The 18,250-nt window shown below is 53.5% G+C and overlaps 1 protein-coding gene across 4 annotated transcripts in view; it reads right to left on the reverse strand.

Moving 5' to 3' along the window:
- Positions 1–18,250, reverse strand: part of SHROOM2 (shroom family member 2) — a 96,570-nt gene that overhangs the window by 41,254 nt on the left and 37,066 nt on the right. For all 4 annotated transcript variants that reach the window (XM_053916870.2, XM_053916869.2, XM_053916874.2 and 1 more), the window contains exon 2: positions 6,252–6,403. In XM_053916870.2, coding sequence (XP_053772845.1) covers positions 6,252–6,403 — 152 coding nt within the window. The remainder of the gene's footprint in view (positions 1–6,251; positions 6,404–18,250) is intronic.

The raw sequence follows: 18,250 nt of genomic DNA on the forward strand, positions 1-18,250 counted from the left end.
GCTGCATTGCTCCCCATGAACTTGGGGCGTCTGACAGTATCAGTCTGGTATGGGCTGGGAGGCCAAGGTGTGAATGTGGGGGGCTGGGAAGCCCTGCCAAGGGTCCGTGCAGGGAGATGCAGGGAGACCCCACGACTTAGGCACGGGAGAGGGTGCAGGGAAACAGAGCAACAAGTCCCTGACAGGTACAGGCCACCTGCCTACCGCCTGCAAGACCAATGTCCCTGCCCCTCAGTCTGGCCAGTGCTCAGCCTCTCTCCAAAGCCTTCATCTGCTCCTGCTTTCCACAGAAGGAAGCTCATGCTCCGGGGCCCCAGGCACCTGGCCCAGACCCCTGGCCTTTCAGCCGCAAGCCCAGGCCTGAGAAGCCCGGTGCCAGCCCGGCCCCCTCACTGCCCCTTCCCCACACTCATTGTGGTGCATTGTCTGTGGGATCACTGATGTGCGTCCACGCCTGGGTCTCGAAGCTGGCTCGGCCTTGAAAGAACAGCTCCGTGATCTTTCCTCAGGACAAACTGCAGACGGTGTGCGTCCTCCCGTCCCTCTGCCGGGGGCGTGCCTGCCAGCCTAATACTCAGCCTCTGGCCCCCCAGAGTGCAAGGCTCAACAGTGTGAGCTTAACCACCTGCCGGCCGTGCTTCTTACATACGTGACATGCATGCAGAAACACAGGGCAGAGCACGGTATAAATGACCACATATATTTACCCTAAAAAAATTCCCAGCCCCTGCCAGCCTTTTGGGGAACTCTCTACGGCACAGAGTTCTCAGACAGGGCAAGGCTGTGCATGGGGTGATCACACTTGATAAAACCTACAGTCGTACGGGACGAGGGGCGAGCAGTTCCTGCCTCTACACGTGAGGAGAATTAAGGAAAGATACAAATTCCCAAAGGACCACAGTGGCTGGCACGGACAGAAATCATCAACGCTGCATTTTAAACACACGCCAGGGCCAGCAGCATCCCCATGGGACAAACCTGGCGGGGTGCCTCTGCCCCAGGCCCACACCCCTTATCTGCCCCAGCAAGGGGAGTGCTCGGCTCTCGCTCGGCCTCTGCAGTTCCTCCGGGCTGCTTTAGCAGAAAAGACCACGTGGAAATGTCACGTCATGAACCCAGGCAGCACTGGAGCACAGTCAAGAGATTTCCGTTTTTTCTATTCACTCGTATCATCTTCCCATCGAGAAACCTGTTCGTGTTGGGGAAAAAGCAGCACAGACCGTCTCACCAGCACCAGCAGCGCTGAAAAGGCTTTGTCCAAACCACGCGTCCACAGTGCAGCACCCCAAATGTGTGCAAGGGCGCCCACACGCTTCCACGCCACGTTTCAGCGGAGTGGTGTCTTTGCAAAGAAACGCAGGACGTTCCAACCAATGTGTAACCATTCACGTAACTAATTACAAGTAGGCGTAAGGATGAGCGGCAGGGCTGAGAGTCTTATCTATTTGTAACAACCAAGGAACAAAACTAAGTGAAACATTTTCTGCATGTCCTAATAGAGTACAAACCAGCAATGTTTTCGAAGGAAACTTTACAAACATCGCTTTCATGCCTTGCTGGGGAAAAACATCTTCTTACCTGCCTCGACTTGACTTAGAAAATGAAACATCTCACATAATTAGAGATTCATCTGATTCAGTGCTTATGCCATACGCAAACTCTAAATCTCAACACAGGCAACTTTCTCCAAAATGAAACCATTCTGATCTCCATGGTGTTTTCTCCCCTCCTGATTTTAATAAAAGCTATACTGTTCTCACCCCCAGAAAATGATTTGTAACTCTGCGTGGTGACGGCTGTTAACTAGACTCACTGTGATCATTTTGCAATATGTACATATATTGAGTCATTACGTTGTACACCTGAAACTAATATACGTCAGTTATATCACCATTAAAAAAAAAAGCAATAATGGAAAACAGCCCAAACAAGTCAGGGTGTCTCTCCGGCATAAACCTCCAGCTTTACTCTGTTTTATCACGAAAACAGGCACAGGAGCAACTGACGATCATCTCCAATATTCTCAAAATGCAAACTTTCCCTTGCAACTTGAACAGATGATCTCAGACTCCGCTCCCCCAAGCACCGACGTTTGCCAGCTCCCACCAGCACCCCCGCTAAGATACGAACCTTCCTTCAGAATACACACTGTTTCCTGCCCCCAGGAAGAGCCCACAAACAGGGGACGGTGGGGAGACACAACCTGCCAAAGGGCCTGGCCGCTCAGGACAGCGCCAAGGAGCCAGGCGTGGGGGACACGGTGCCGGCCGCGTGCGCAATTCACTGCAACCGAGGGACATCACGAACCCGTGCGTGTTGTAAGGCACACGCTCCTATCGGTGCTGCCACCAGATCTGGCCTCTCCTTTCTCCCAGGGCATCACCCGCCACTCCGTCTGCCTGACCCCACAGTTCCTGCCAGGAACCTCCTCCCAGGGCGAGTTCACCAGCTCCTGGACGCCAACAGAGGGGACGGATGGAATCAGTCACACGGGCTTCAAGGCGGGCAGCAAAGACGTAGGAAATGAGCTGAATGGACCCTCTTGATAATTTGGCCCTGGCGAAATTTTTCGATCAGGAGTAAGACTGGAAAAAAAAAAGCGGGGTGGATGGGGGGAGTAAGATCTCTGGTGAAGTATCCTTGTACACACAGCAAAAGTCACCGTGTAAATTTCGGAAGATGGGAATTCTCATAACAAGCTGTACGAAATAGTTTGTAACATGGTATTTAAAAGAAACTTCCCCCAAGGCGTTCGACATTGTATGTCGTAATTAAGAGCTGGATGTACGGTGATTTGCCTCTGAAGTGACAAAAATGGGGGAGTGTGTCCCACAGGGACAGCCCTAGCCACAGGGGCGCACAGGCCACTGGCCTCTTGCCCGGCCGCAGTGAGGGGCTTACCTCCTGAGCAGCACTAATCGGCATTATCAGCAAGTGCCGCTGGTGACCCAGTTTCTGGTCTTAACCTTTTGCAAGCTCATTGGCTTAAAGCAGCGGTACAACCACTGGCAAAATCTCCTGGGGCCGACTAGGACCATACTGGCAGCCCAATCCACTGCAGAACTCACCAGCAGGGTCTCCGGGGGCTGCGGCCTGCACACCCAGGACAAAAATGCAGGGGACAACCAGCAAGACAGACAAAGAAAAGGTTACCCCGTGCGCCCTGAGCTTTCCTGCCCACAGCACCTCCTTGGCCAAGCAGAGATGGAACAGCAAAGCACCAGGGAGGAAGGACAAGGCAAAAACCTCCTGCTCAGCCTCTCCCGCCGGTGTGACGGTTGCTGCAGCACCTGGGCAGAACCCCCGCCCTCCAACACGGCCTGGGCACCCCAAGGAGAACATCTGTGCACTGGGCGAGGCTCCTGTTACAACTCTTTGTTTCCAGCTGGCAGCACAGCGGGGAGAGGCAGCGCTCGCTCCTTTGTCTGGGGAAGAAACTTCACTGGGAGAGAAAGGGATCCTGTGTCTCCTCATGCACAGCTCCCCAGGCCTGGCTCCTGCAAGATGATGAGATACACGCGGCCCAGGCCTCCTGAAACCAGACGCCAAGGCTCTGTGAAACCGCCCCACCTGCGCCTGCAGGGGGGCCCTGCCCGCCACACACACCCCCCCCAAACCACACCGGCCTGCGGGGCAGCAGACTCAGCAGCTGCCCCCAGGCTGGAGGGAGTCAGGACGTGGGCCACGGTGCCCATTCCATTTCCAGAACCGTGGGTGTTTTACACACAGGCACACACACCTCTCTCCCCACAACAGCCACACCTGGCCCGCCCCCCTCCCCACACCGCTCAGAACCCTAACTTCTGTGTGTATCACAAGGCTACTCTTTCTTGGGGCGCCTCAGGCAGGCAGGTGGTTGAACCAGATTCAACAAAGCCAACTGAGTACTCAGACACACTCTTGGGTAAGAGCAAGATGACATTTCTGTGTCTGTGGCTCCGTCAGTGAATTATTCACACAGGGCCTTTAAATAAAGTCACCAGCTTTCCCAAGAGCACACGATCCACTCAGCACACTTTAACACTGGTTAAGACAGTAAATTTGGTATGTGGACTTTACCACTATTAAAAACAAACAACTTTTTTTAGAGACGGGACATAGCTATAAATGCATGTGTGTGTCCCATCCAAGGGGACTTTACAAGCAGCCTCCCGCGTCTATCAAAGCTTTCAGCGTTCCTAAGTGTGGATGTCCCTAAGTCATCTGGGGAACCTCCCTCCGCTCAGTGTCTATGGTCCCAGAAATAACATTCTGCGTCCACGCTCTGCCTTTTGAAACGGCACTGCCAAACTGCTCGCCAGGAAAAATGCCTAATTTGTCACTGAATCAGCATCCTATCAACTAAGTCCTTGTCTTCCCACACTTTCACCAGCAGGCGGCGCTGCTGCTCTATGACATAACTTGCAACTCAAAACCCAGGGTCTCGTTTTTAAATAGACGTTGATTCCTACAAGCTTGTTTCCTATTTACACCTCTTGCTGCAGGAACTGCCAGCGTGTGTCTTTCACCCAAGTTCCTCCTGGGGTGCCAACCAATCCCATTGTCTTCCTCTATTACCATTTGCCAACTTTGTTATTTGACATGTGCTTTTTGGACCCTAGAATAAGACCCAACATCAACCAAACATTTTGTCTGATCTCGTTAGATGCAGTGGGTCAAGACAGTCTTGTCTCCCGATTCTGTCCCCCACTGTCAATGGCTCTGCCCCTGGTATTTGCTGCTGCCTCCCAGGGCTGGGTGGAGTCACACTGACAGGTGTTACAGAACACACACCTGGGTCTCAGCATCCCCATCACATAGAGAGATGCTCAGTGATGTGCATCCAGGTGCTGTCCACCTCAATTCGATTCAACATGACCACGTCCTTCCTTCGTCTTTGTGCACCATGCACTTGCGGTAAGCAGCCTCAAGTTTGCCTGCGGCAACCACGAAGCTGGCACCTGCCCTGCAGAAGGAACAACTCTGTCCCCACAGGCTCGGAGTTTCGGGGGCCCTGGCAGCTCTACCACACAATGGAGAGACAGAAGGAGAGGGGCCCGCAATCAGCCCAGAGATGCTTCTAACTGCTGCCTGACCTCTGAGGCCATCTTCCCTCAGCATCCTCACCACCACAGCACCACGTCTACCTGCACTGTGGTGAAACACACGGCCCGCGTGAGGAGGCTCAGTAAGGCGGCCAAAAAGGAATAATTATACGATATGGCTGCACCTCTCATGCCCCATCTTCCCCAAAGGGCTCCGAAACGGCCATCCTGCGATGTCATTTTTTCTGATTGACAAGAAGGATAGCCTATACCCCTTCGAGATAAGGTTGCTAAAGTAATTTGGCAAAGAATGAAAGCTTCTCTTTCTTCATTTATGAACCCCCTTCCTTAAATGCTGTTTTTGTCCCCAAAAGGTTTTTGAAAAGGAAAGTCCTTTGGGAATTTGTCTTCAAGTCTGCATTTAAAAAAAAAAAAAAAAAGAATTGAAGGAAGTGCTTGAGTCCATTTATTTTTTAAAATTTACAGCCGGCTTTGGAAAGACCGCACTAATCCTGCTATTAAAAAAAAAAAAAAAAAAAGGCATGCTTTCCTGGGAATTAGAAAACTAACAAACGCAAGGTGGAGAATTATTTCTATGTGAAAACAAGTCCCCAATACCTTTGTGGAATTCAGGGACACTGACATAGTTCCTGTGTATGAAACCGCCAAGTCCTTAATTTCACTTTCTAACGTCTCCACATCATCCAAATTGCTACCAACAGTCTAATTTCTAGGAACCGGCCGCTGGCCACCCTCAGACTGGGCGCAGCTCTGGGAACACCTGGGAGCTACTTTCCGGTCCACCTGCAGTAACACAATTCTCGCCATAAAACCCCAAATCCCAGCACACTGCCACCCTGTGGAAGCAACACGCAACCACACATCACTTCATTTGGAACAAAAAGCACAGTTTTTTTCTGCCAAGAAAATAATCCACACATTGCCAAAGAAAGATACAACTATTGAGATTCACTTAACAAATCAAAATAAACAAGCAGTGGTCATACAAGGAATGTGTTTAAATGTTTAATGCTTAATTCATCCTTGGCCAAGAGATAACAATCTCATATGTGTGCATGCATGAATGCAGAAACACAGCTATGTACACCCATCCCCCCCTCACACACACAATTTAAGTCCACATCAGGATGGCCACAGACGTCCCGTGCTGCTGCTCCACTCCGCGCGGTGTGTGCTGGTAACCGTGCTAGGAGGAATGGGCCTTACCTTTTTACCACCAGCTTCAGGGTCTTATGGGACCCCTTCACCAGGCAAATCGCTTCCTGTCGAAACCCTGAGAGCCCGATGTCATTGATGCCCACGATCTCGTCTCCGGCCAGTAACTTGTCCACCGCGGCGGCTTTACTTCCCTCCTCGATCTGCAACAAAGAAGCATGTCCGGTGAGCCCCCCGAAATCAGCAAAGCCGGGGCCCAGGGCTCAGCCAGGAGGACAACATGCCAGCCACCCACAGGCCCCATGACTGACTGGCCTGCAGTTCCGAGGAGGGAAAGGGGTCCTCTGGCCCCAGAGGCTGGGCGGTTTCTACACAGGGTCTGCCTCCGCCAGGACACACAACCAAGCCCGGTGGGTTCAGACACTCTGATACATTCTCTGAATCTCCTTTATGCAAACAATAACGGCGGGTCATTTGCATGACTCACGCACAATGTCTCATGCTTTCATCCTGGGCCTCCTTAACATGATGTGTCAGAGCTGTATTGGGATCTAATTCAAACACCCCGCCATTCAACCGTATCAATACCCAATATAGTCACAGACTTGTCAGAGACCAGCATCATCCATGTTGGCACGCGCCGCTAACCCACAAGAAACCGCAAGCCCATGAACTTGTCTGTTCCTGACCCTCCTGGGGCCCCTGCAACCATTCATGTACTCTCTGTCTCCACAGCTTTGCAGTCCTAGGGGGGCGTCAACCAAATAAGCTATACAATGTTGCATTCTGTGCCCAGCTTCTCCCCCCCCCCCCCCCCGCACCAGGCCACGTGATGTTTTCCAGGTTCCCCCACAGGAGGCAGGTGTCAGAGGCTCATTCCCTCCCATGGCTGCGTAACATTCCCTTGTACGGAGGCGGCGTTTTCTTCATCCACTCGTCAGGGGGTGGAAATTGGACTTGTGTGTGCATTTGGGCTATCTGCTGCTACGAACACTGGCGTCCCAGTCTCTGCGTACGTGTCCTCACGTCCCTTGGGTGTCTGTCTAGGAGTGGAACTGCCGGGTCCCATGGGAACGACAGTGAGCATTCTGGGGACGTGCCCCGCTGCTTTCGCAAGCGCCTGCCTCACCTTCCATTCCGCATCAGCGTACGCAGGTTCCAATTTCCCCCAACCCTGCACCTTCGTATTACCTGGGTTCTTCAAGTATGGTCGTAACGACAGCATTTTTACCATATTTTCTACTCAGGGCTAAACACATATGCATTAATATGTATTCATGGGCTTCCTGGAAGCGTGACTGTTACCCATTCTGAGAAATCTTGATGTTTAAACCCTTACCCTCGTTTTTCCGACCTAGTAATACTCCCATTCAGTATCATTGAAGCCAGCCTATTTTCTGTACTACTCTTTGGCCAGCGTCGGCCCACGAGCACATCCAGGCAGCTGCCTTCTTGTTTTCGGGGCGGGAAATGCAATTTTATCGGAATACACCACCATCCACGTGTTTACACGCTGCTACAGGACGGATCCGAGAAGTTTGGCCCACAAAGCCAAAACTATTTACTGCTTGGCTGGTTACACAAAAAGTCTGCCAACCCCAGCTTTGTACCAAAAAAGCCATTTCTTTACAAACCGCTAGGAAAACTCGTGAAGAAAAGGAACAGTCAGGAGCACAGCGGCGTGCCGTGTGCCAAGTTCACAGTCCCGGAACTGGACACCACAGAGAACCTCTCTGGAGCTAGGTCAAGGGCGCACCGGCCGCTGAAGCGGTCGGTTTTCCTCCGAGAGTTCGTGAGCTGGGAACTAAGCCCCTGACGATGCCTCGATTCTGAAACCTCACAGTTTCCCAAAATCTCCACCTCGACCTGAGGACAGCGGACCCCTTCAGTTAATAAAGCCATCTTGCACCGTGTACCAACACCACAGACGAAACTGAAGACCACCCCCAACGCACACAGGAAGCAGCTCAATCACTCCACAACAGGTTTCCAAAGTCTAGACAATTGCATCCCCACCTAGTAATAGACGGATTGTAAATAAATTTGCACCCACCCAAGATGACCCCTCAGCCACAGGAGCCAGGGTGTCGGTTCCTCAGGGTGGGGGGCTCAAGGGCGAACATGCCCCATGGGAGAGGCCAAGGGGCCGCCGACAGGGAGGATGCAGTGAGCAGCTGGGTGGGGGAGGGGGTTCCCATAGCAAGGTGACCCACAGATGGAGTGACCCCCGGCAGGAGGTATGTAAACACTGGAGAGGTGGGGAGACCAAAGAAGGCCACGTGGACAGGAGACAAACCACCAAGGACAGATTCCTGGGCCTCACCCATTTAGAATTCTGGGGAGGGAGGGGCCAGACAAAAGTGCAGGGGACGGGGAGGGGGGGTCTTGAAAGAGACAGTTTGTACCTGGAAGACACATACAGGCGGGTGGACCCGTATTTCTCAAACGACAACGTGCAGGCAAATGCCCCAGGTGTCCGTGAAAAGGCAGGTTCCAGCCCCAGCAGGTATAGTTTGAGTGCCCTTCCCACGAAAACGGGCCTGGGTTTGGGAGAGGAGGCAGCTGGCTTGTGTTCCTCCCCGTGGCTTCCTCGCCAAGAGAAAGTATCTCTCTGACCTTTCTCGTGCTGCCAGAGAAACATCTTCAGTAAAAGAAAAAGCAGCTTCTTGAACGTCCCTCCTCTCCCGTGTGCCCCGCCCCTTGTCTCACATGACGTGGAACTGATCACACTTGAACTTGGTGAGAAACAAAGCCCAACTTGGCACTTGCTTCACAGCCCGAGGGCTCTGCCAGCTGGGACTCCACAGCCCGCTCCACAGACAGCGATGCTCATTTTGTCACCGCCCATGCATCCGCAAGCAAAGCCGGCACTTGGTCTTGGCACCCCCTTGCGGGGGTGGGGGGGGGGCGTGTACAGCTGATCACACACAACACAGTGAAAGGCAGTCTGCAGTCCCAGTCTACACTCACTATGTCTGGGACATTTAAAGTTACCTCTTCGCTGGCTGGTGTGGCTCAGTGGATTGTGCGCAGGCCTGCAAACCACGGCATCGCGGTTCGATTCCCAGTCAGGGCACGTGCCTGGGTTGCGGGCCTGCTACCCAGTAGGGGGCGTGTGAAAGGCAACCACACATTGATGTTTCCCTCTCCCTCTTTCTCCTTCCCTTCCCCTCTCTCTGAAAATAAATACATAAAATCTTCATAAAATGACCTCTTATCTCCATGTTGTTTTCAGTACTTTTCCTAATAAAAACCACTGGGGGATCTTGGCCTGTCCCTGTCCCAGGGCACAAGCATCCAGTTTCCCAAGTGCCTTCACTAATTTGCTACAAAAATCAGAACGGCGGCATGTCGTTTCCTGATTTGGAAGTGTGAGAGCGTGGGACGGATGCGTTTGAAGATAGCGGTACTTCATACTCTGTAGCAGGGGTGTCCAACCTGCGGCCCGAGGACCGCATGCGGCCCAGGACGGCTGTGAATGCGGCCCAACATCGTCAATTTACTTAAAACGTGATGGGATTTCTTTGTGACTACATGTTGCCACGTATTCCACGCCGAGACAACTCTTCCTCTTCCAGTGTGGCTCAGAGACGCCAGAAGGTTGCACAGCCAGCCCTGCAGTGGACTTCCCCATGTCACCTTGGAACGTCGTTGCAATAACCCTTCAGAAAAGAATCGCAGCTCCGTAACTTAGGTTGTCGGCACGCACCACCGTCAGCATTCTGCACACGTGGAAATGCCTGCGCACCGATCCTCCCAACAACCCATAAAATCTCAACCACGAGAGAAAAATTCCTTTCCTCATGGTTGACCACACACACAAAAAAAAACAACCCAGAAAGCAAGAAAAACGAGAGAACAATATTTTTTGAAAACTAACAAAATAAACCCTAACCCCACCCAGATGAACAAGTCGGTATTCAGCCCAGTGCCGAGCAACAGGAGGCTGTGGCCTGAGCGTCTAGAAGGCCACTTCCAGCCCCCCGAACATCGGGCGGCAGTGGGGCCTATGACGAGAAAGGTGGACGTGGCCCAGCCGGCCGGGGCAGAGCCAGGCGAGAGCGAGCTGCGGAAGGCCAGTGCTGGCGGGGTGACCAGCACCTGGGCAAAGGGGACACGAGGCCACCTGAAACATCAACAGAAGACTCGGGGGAAGACGAAAACAAGATTTGGAGACTGTGGAGGCCGCCATTAGCAAGTTGAGGTCAAGAGAGAAACTGAAGAGAGCAGACTGAGCTCCAGGAAAGACGAGGAGGGACAGCGGCCAGGGAAGGGCCTTGGCCTCAGGCAGTCGGGAGGGGCAGCGCGGAGGCCAGGACCACTGGACTGCACCCTGAGGTGGCACCTTCATGGAGGGCCCGTGGCCCCAGGGCCCATGCGGGCAGGGCGAGGCCGAGGGGGTGCCTCCTCTGCAGACACTGGGCAGCTCCAGGACTCTGTATTTTAAACACCACACCCTGACAGGGGAGCTACAATCCAGAAGCAGGAAGATGGGCGAACAACCGATTCCAACACCGTCCGTGGAGCACAGAGAGCCTGCAAACACGCCCGTCGCTGTCCTCCACTGGGAGAGGGGTGCAGGGCTGAGAGCATTTCTCCCCACCTCACCGGCTGGCTGGCACCCGGTAAGCACGGTGTGGCAGTAGGCGGCGCCGGCGGGACGCTGGCAGAGCACAGGCTTGCAGGAGCAGCCTGCGTTCCTGGCAGCCACCGTGTGGAACGGCGTGGCACCGCCCCAGAGCCACTCCCCAGAAAACCCCAGCGGCACTGCCGTGGGTGCCTTCCCAGTGACTTGTATAGCAGCGCCTCGGGTGGCCTCCCAGGAGGTTCCAAGGGCACGCCAGCCCGCTGTCTGGCGGCTCCCCTGGCACCCCAGCCAGCTGGCCTGTGCACTGGACGAGCCTCTCCACCGTCCGCGGCTCAGTCCCACCCAGTCCGAGTACACTGAGTCTGCGAGGGCTGGGGTTGCAGCCGGCTCCCTGAGGGAACCGACCTGCCTCAGCCCGGGCTGAGGGGTGCTCCTCAGGGCTGCGATTGCTAAGTTCTTTACAGTAAAGAGCCACGCAGCAACAAATATTTTAGGCTTTGCGGGGCCTTGGATGTCGAGGGCGCAGGCTCCACCGAGCCTGACAGACAACACATGAGCAGAGGGCTGTCTCGGGTGTTTGGCCAGTTTGCTGGATGCAGCTTTATATTAAGTGTCCCCGGTTCAAATGCACTGTGTGGCTTCCACCTCCTAACTGGGCCCGGATGGACATAAATTCTCTGTGACAAGTGCCGTAACAGAGACACGCCCGAGACCCTGGCAGCACAGGGCAGGGGGGAACAGAAGTACAGGGTGCGGGAGATGGCGTGGAGGAGCAGCGGAATATCGGGGAAAGCTTCAAGAAGATGAGGGGCGATCCAATCCAAAAAAACCCGCCTCCACCACTTACTTAACTATGACATTGGGATAACGTCACCTAATTCCTCTTTGTCACAGTTTGCCACCCCCAAAACTGGCAACGAGAGCTGGCTGTCTGACGTCCCGGGACGATCGGGGGAAACGAGCTGACATAACCATGAAAAATAAACTGTAAACCCTCGGGAACTGCACGAATATGTTTACAAACTGTTCTGTGTGTTTTAACACTTTTACTGTCCCAAGCAGCGGCACAGCCCACGCTGAGCTGTTTGCCTCTCAAGTTCAGGCACAAACAATCCCCTTCTTGCAACATGAGGGAAGTAGCAACTCAAGCGCTCCAGCAAGACAGCTTCATGTCCCAAAAGCCAAGGTGTTTACTGTAGCGTGGTTTCTAACGAAGTCCTTTTATACAGATTGTTTGCCAGGAGAAAAAAAAAAAAAATCCCAAGCTCAATTATTTAGATGCTCTTACTCTTTACTTTAAATGCCAAGTTTCTTTCCCCCCTTGTTTAGCTACTGTAGCATTACGGGACACGTCTAAACCACAGAAAGTTACAATTTACAAAAGGGGTGTTTTGGAAAAGCTCTGCCTAAGTGGATCATGTGGACGCCAGGCCACATTTCCGCCATAAAAACAACATGATTTAAGTGGTAGTTAAGTTCTCAGGCTGAGACACAAATACCTCTTTAAAATATGTCATGCTTTAAATAGTTGGCATTGCAACCAAGCAACGGGGTGGTGCGGGGAGAAGCAAGCCTTTCCGCAGACGGCCTTTTGAACATGTCCAGCATGCAAGGTCGGGTGTTCCGCACTGAGCCACAGAAGCAGGGTCTCTTGGTTGAACTAGGACTACGATTTCCAGAGTGCCCATCCGGATGGCCCTGCGTTAGACAGAAGACCCTGTTGCAGCTTACAGTACGGAGGAGCAGTACCCTACTGTCTGCCTCGCCGGTATTTTATTTACCAGACGTGTGGGTGCTTTCCGGTTTTCAGCTACTATGGACGATGCTGGCGTGATGCTGACGACGCTGGGTGTGGGCCTTTTGCTTAACACAGGGACGCATCGCTGATGGTAGGGTGTCCTGGCTGTTTTCCCAGGTGGTCAATTCAAGGTCACATGAGCAATGCAGGTGTCGGGAGCAGCCCAAGTCCCCATCGGCAGACGAGAGGATAAAGAAATGAGGCATGTGCATGCTGTACGATGAAATAGTCTTTTAAAATAAAAAACAATTTTACATTGATTTTTAAAGAGTGAGAGAGAAGGGCTGATTTCTTGTTCCACTTACTGATACCTTCACAGGTGGATTCTTGCCGGAGCCCTGGCCGGGGCCCACACTCAACCTGGGTGGGTCGGAGACGACGCCGTAATGGATGGGAACACCCAGCCAGGGCTCCGCAGCAACACTCTGAAGTCTGCGACTGGGCGGCCCTCCGCTGTGGGGCGTGCCTTGTACCGCAGGAGATTCCTCAGCAGCGTCCCGGGTCCCCGCCCCCCCAAGAGGCCAGTAACCGCAACTTGTAATAACCACAGATGTCTCCAGGTATTACTCAATATCCCCTGGGTGACCCAAAACATCCCCCTCTTCCCAGCTGAGAACCACTACTGCAGAAAAAGGATCGAGTATCTGAGACGACCTACATAAAACAAGACACCTCTACCATCCCATTGCACGGCCCGCCCTGCACCAAGCTCCAGTCTCCCCGCCTCTTCTCCAGCAAGGGCCTGCGACGGCGCTGGGCACAGCCACCGGCCACCGCGTGGACTCAAGCCACAGCATTACCATGCAGGACAGGCCTTGCGGTTCTGGACACCACCCGTCCGTCCCTGCATCACACGTCCCAACAAAGCAGCCTTTCTGCCCAGAGAAAAGGGTCTTTCTTGCCTGCAGGCCTTCTGGACAGGGTCCCCTCTGTTCCGCCCCACCCCCCGGGCTGCCCGAGCACACACTCCGCCCGGCTCGGCCCTGCGGACGCCACAGCAGGGCCCACGGCACCACAAGACCAGACCCCTGCCCTGGCCCCCGCGGCACGTGTCCCAGCTGCTCCTGCAGCCCCACAGCAAGGCCACCGGCCCCTCTCCCTGCAGGACGCCGAAGCGGTGCCTCTGCTTCTCCCCGTCCGAAGCCAGTGCCTGTCACAGAGCAGCGGGCTGCATTTCTACCCAAGAATCAGCCAAGATTCTGACGTCCCTGCCTACAGGCCTGCTCCCACCCCGAGGCAGGGGAAGGAAACCCCCCCCCCCACCATCCTGTGCTGTCTGGTTGGTATTACTGTCGGCCAAAACGCCTGTTATGTTTCTTCCATGAACTAAAAGGCACGGTTTTCATTTTCACCAATAACTTCAGCGATTTGGATGTTTTGAGTATGTCAGCTGTCTCCCGCTATGGGCTTCTGGTGGGCAGAGGCAGGGGTGCTGCTGAACATCTTCCCCTACCTAAGACAGCCCCACAGCAGAGAATTATTTGGCCGAAACGTCAACAGTACACGAAACCTCGCAAACTACCTTTGACACGTTCCATCCGTCACAGCACCTTCTCCGCACACAGCAGAAATCTTTTTTCTGCATTTCGGCTGTATATTTATCTTTCGTGAAATAACAAAGCACAATACATATGCTGTAATGTTGTGTTTTTTTTCTTCCGTGTTCAATACTGAAATAGCTACACAAAAACTCAATTTTGATAAGTGCTTGAAAAATGCACACTGATAGGACAGCTGTCACAATACCATCCAACAAAACTGCTTCAGGTGAAGTTAAAGATAACCATCAGTCAGAAAAAACCAAGCGCACTTTCTGGCCATGGCCACCTCAGGAACGGGCAGGCACGGTCAGGGCCGAGCGCCCCCGAGCCTGGACACACAGCCCCACCGCTCCTTGCCGACTTTCTGGACACCAGCAGCGGGAACATGTAAAGCACCGGTTCAGACAGGCATTATTAAGTGGCATGATTTCATGCTGCCGCTTTCAAAGCGAAACAGGAATCTGACAGATCAGCCGATAGGCAGTGAAGAAGCAGGAAAAGGAACTGCCGGACACGAGAACAAAGTGTCCCTGCTTTGCAGAAGCCGCGGCTGTTTATTTTTAATGGCCGTTCCCAGCCTGCTGATGTTTCAAAGAGGCAGCCGCCTGGCTTGTTCCTCCAGATAACGCGGCTGCTCCGAGGGACCCCCGCCAAGGCCCCCTCACCATGCCTCTGGGCGACGCATGCAAAGTCCTCTTCCTCTTTTTCTTGGGCAAAATGCAGGCGATCTCACCCACCCTGAAAGCTGGCTCTCTTTTCGAAAAACCCTTTTCAGGGCGGAAAGTATGCGTTTCCCCAAAACTGACTTGGGAGGAGGTGGGGACTCCGGGACGTGGCCCTATGCGTGGAGCCCTCCTCTGTGGCACTGGAGTTCTTACAAGGGAGACCCCCGGCCTGGCAACATCTGCAATGCTGCTTGGTTCCAAGACACCCGGCCTGGGGCATTTTGCTCCAGCAGCCCAAGCAGACACAGACGGACATCGAGCACACTGTGGGGAACACAGGAAGGCCTGCATGCAGCTGCCCGCCGGGGAGGGGCTGCACGGGCACCTGACCTCGAGAGGGGCCCCTGCAGACATGGCAGGGAGTCCCCTGCAACGAGGCAACCCCTACCCACAGCTGGCCACTGGGGGCCCCATGTCCATGAACACCAACACCCCAAATGGGCAGGGTGCCGAACTTCCTCCGAGTTTTTCTGGTTTTGTTTTTCATTTTATTTATTTTTAGAGAGATGGAAAGGAAGGGAGAAAGAGAGGGAGAGAAACATCCATGTGTGGTTGCCTCTCGTGCGCCCCCTACTGGGGGCCTGGCCCGCAACCCAAGCATGTGCCCTGACTGGGAATCGAACCGGCAACCCTGAGGTTTGCAGGCCAGCACTCAATCCACTGAGCTACACCAGTCAGGACAACATATGTTTTATTGGTTTTAGAGAGGAAAGAGCAGAGAGAGAGAGAGAGAGAGGGAGGGAGTGGGAAAGAAACATCTATGTGAGAAATATCAACGGCATCCTGACCAGGGATAGAACCCACAACCGAGGCATGTGCCCTGGCGGGGAATCGAACCCGCAACCATTCCGTACCTGGGACAATGCTCCAACCACTGAGCCACCGGCCAGGGCACCCTTTGCTTTTAAGGCCAGAACAGACCAAAGCCAAATCATGTCGGAAGGTCACCCACAAGTCACCCCAAGGCACTGTGGGTTTGGGTAATTCCCGGCCTGTGTCTGCGGCACACACTCCCCCATCCACGTGCGGACCCACGGTGCCACGTGGGAGCCCCACCCACCCAGCCAGCCGGGGTGCTCAAGTCCCTGCGACTCCTCTTTGTCCGGGACCTTGCAGAGAGGCCAACCTTCGTGTCCCCTCCCTGCCTCTTCAAAGGAGACCTCTCTTGGAGCTTCGTTCAGGCGCCAAGTTCTCCCAGCTCGCACATGGCGTCTCTCAGAAGCAGCGCCCCCCCCACCATGCCGAGCATCTCACCATCGCTGGTGGGCAACAGCCCTGCTCTCCCTGAAGCTGGAGCCTGCCCCCTCCACCCCCGAGCCAGTGGCCCGTGCGTGCAGGAAGGGGTGGCCCACGCAGGCAGGGCTGGCCCTGACATTCCTGGCAGGAGAGGGAAGCCGGCGCCAGCTGGGGGCTTTGAGGAAAGCCTTGGGCTCGGCATCAAAGGGGCAGAGACATCTGGGGCCACTCTGTCCCTTTCCTCTGGCCGTGAACAAAGACACATGCCCACAGAGGCAGCAGGTGCCGGGCAGCCAGGACGGAGAGACCTCATGTGTCCCAGAGCTGGGACCAGAGCCAGACGCCGCCTGCGCAGCAGCAGCGAGCTCCCCCCCAGCCTAGGTGACCAGCCCGGGGCCTGCAGCCAGGGGCCAGGTACAGTGTCCACCCAGAGGAACTCACCCACAGACATGGGTACTGCAGAATGAGTCAGTATTCTTTACAAACCCACAGCACTTCCCCAACGTCTGCGATGTGTAAAACTCACCACCACACAGAATCCGTTCAAAACAGCAAAGTGTTGTTAGCTTTTATAATGGGGGAAAAAAAAAACATTGAGAGGTATAATGTATCACCATGGCGGAGAAACAGGCGAAGAGAAACTACTGTGTGGCTGTGGTTATGTTTTTATTCAACAGTAACACACGGAGCACCTGCCCGAAAAATCTACCTACCAGCTGTGAGTCACTACACTTCTGCCCATCTGGTGCTATACTCCTTGCTGACCCACGGATGGACTGGTAGAAGGCTTTCTTTAAAAAAAGTCCTCACCCAAGGGTACGTTTATTGATTTTAGAGAGAGGGAGGGAGGGCAGAAGGGGGAGAGACAGGGAGGGAGGGACGGAGTGGGAAGGAGAAAGAGAGAGAAGGAGGCAGAAAAGCATTCATCAGTAGCCTCTTATTCGTACCCCGAGCGGGGATGGAACCGGTAACCTTTTGCTATAATACGGACGATGCTCCAACTAACTGAGCCACCTGGTCAGGGCCAGAATGCTCTTTTTACAGTAATACCACACTGCAGGGGAATGAGAGTTAGACACTTACAAAAACTAAGTAGTGTAAATGTAACAGGACTCCATGAAAGCAGGGTTTATATTACACTAAACACATTCCCCGTTTCATCGGTAGTCTCCTTTCTCTACTGCACATTGAAGCTAGAATGAAACCAAAATAGCCAGATTATTATCTAACTTGTAACCCTTCTCTGTCACATAAAAAAAGGAAAGAAAAAAAAAAGGAAACACTAAACATTCACACCACCACTCCATTCATGAGGAGACCGTGCGAGGAACACTTTGCTGTCTTTTCCCACGAGACGACACCTCTGCTCCGTGAGTCCCCTTCACAGCTCCCGAGCTCATTCACAGCTTCAGCAGGAAACAGAAACAGTCTCAAATCTTTCAAATATAAAGTCTCAGCCCTGGCTGGTATGGCTCAGTGGATTGAGCACGGGCTGCGAACCTAAGGGTCACTGGTTCGATTCCCAGTCAGGGCAGATGCCTGGGTTGCAGGCCAGGTCCCCAGTAGGGGGCGCACAAGAGGCAACCACACATGGATGTTTCTCTCCGTCTCTTTCTCCTTTCCTTTCCCTCTCTCTAAAAATAAATAAATGAAATCTCTTTTTTAAAAAGTACTGTTCAAGGTATAAAGACTCAAAGCCGCTTAAATCTTCTGACACCATCATGCTGCTTCCACCGCGGAGGCAAGGCACGTTCAGAAGCCTTTTGGCCGTTGCTTTGGGGGCCGGGGGTGCAAACTTCGACCAGGGGTCAGAACTCACCTAGGAGCCTGCCTCTACTTTCTCCCGAGTGGAAAACTGAATTGCTGAGCGCCACTTTCGCAGCTGGCCACAGCCTGGCTTCATTCCACCTCCTGCACCCTGTTCCATCCGTTTCGGGACAGAACTGGACGCGAAACATACACTTATCTGTTAGGGCGGATAAGGAAATATTTCCGAGTTCCACTTACTGGGCTGCAAAACAGGGAGGGGGCGGCTCTCTCCCAGGACAGATTCTTAATGAAAACAAAACCAGCATAGGAAGGTGAAGGATTCCAAACATAGCTGCTTTAAAAAAAAAAAAAAAAAAAAAAGGCCTATTGACAAATCTTGACATTGAGGGCAC

Source organism: Desmodus rotundus, chromosome X (genome assembly GCF_022682495.2).
Source record: "Desmodus rotundus isolate HL8 chromosome X, HLdesRot8A.1, whole genome shotgun sequence".
NCBI classification, from domain to species: domain Eukaryota; kingdom Metazoa; phylum Chordata; class Mammalia; order Chiroptera; family Phyllostomidae; genus Desmodus; species Desmodus rotundus.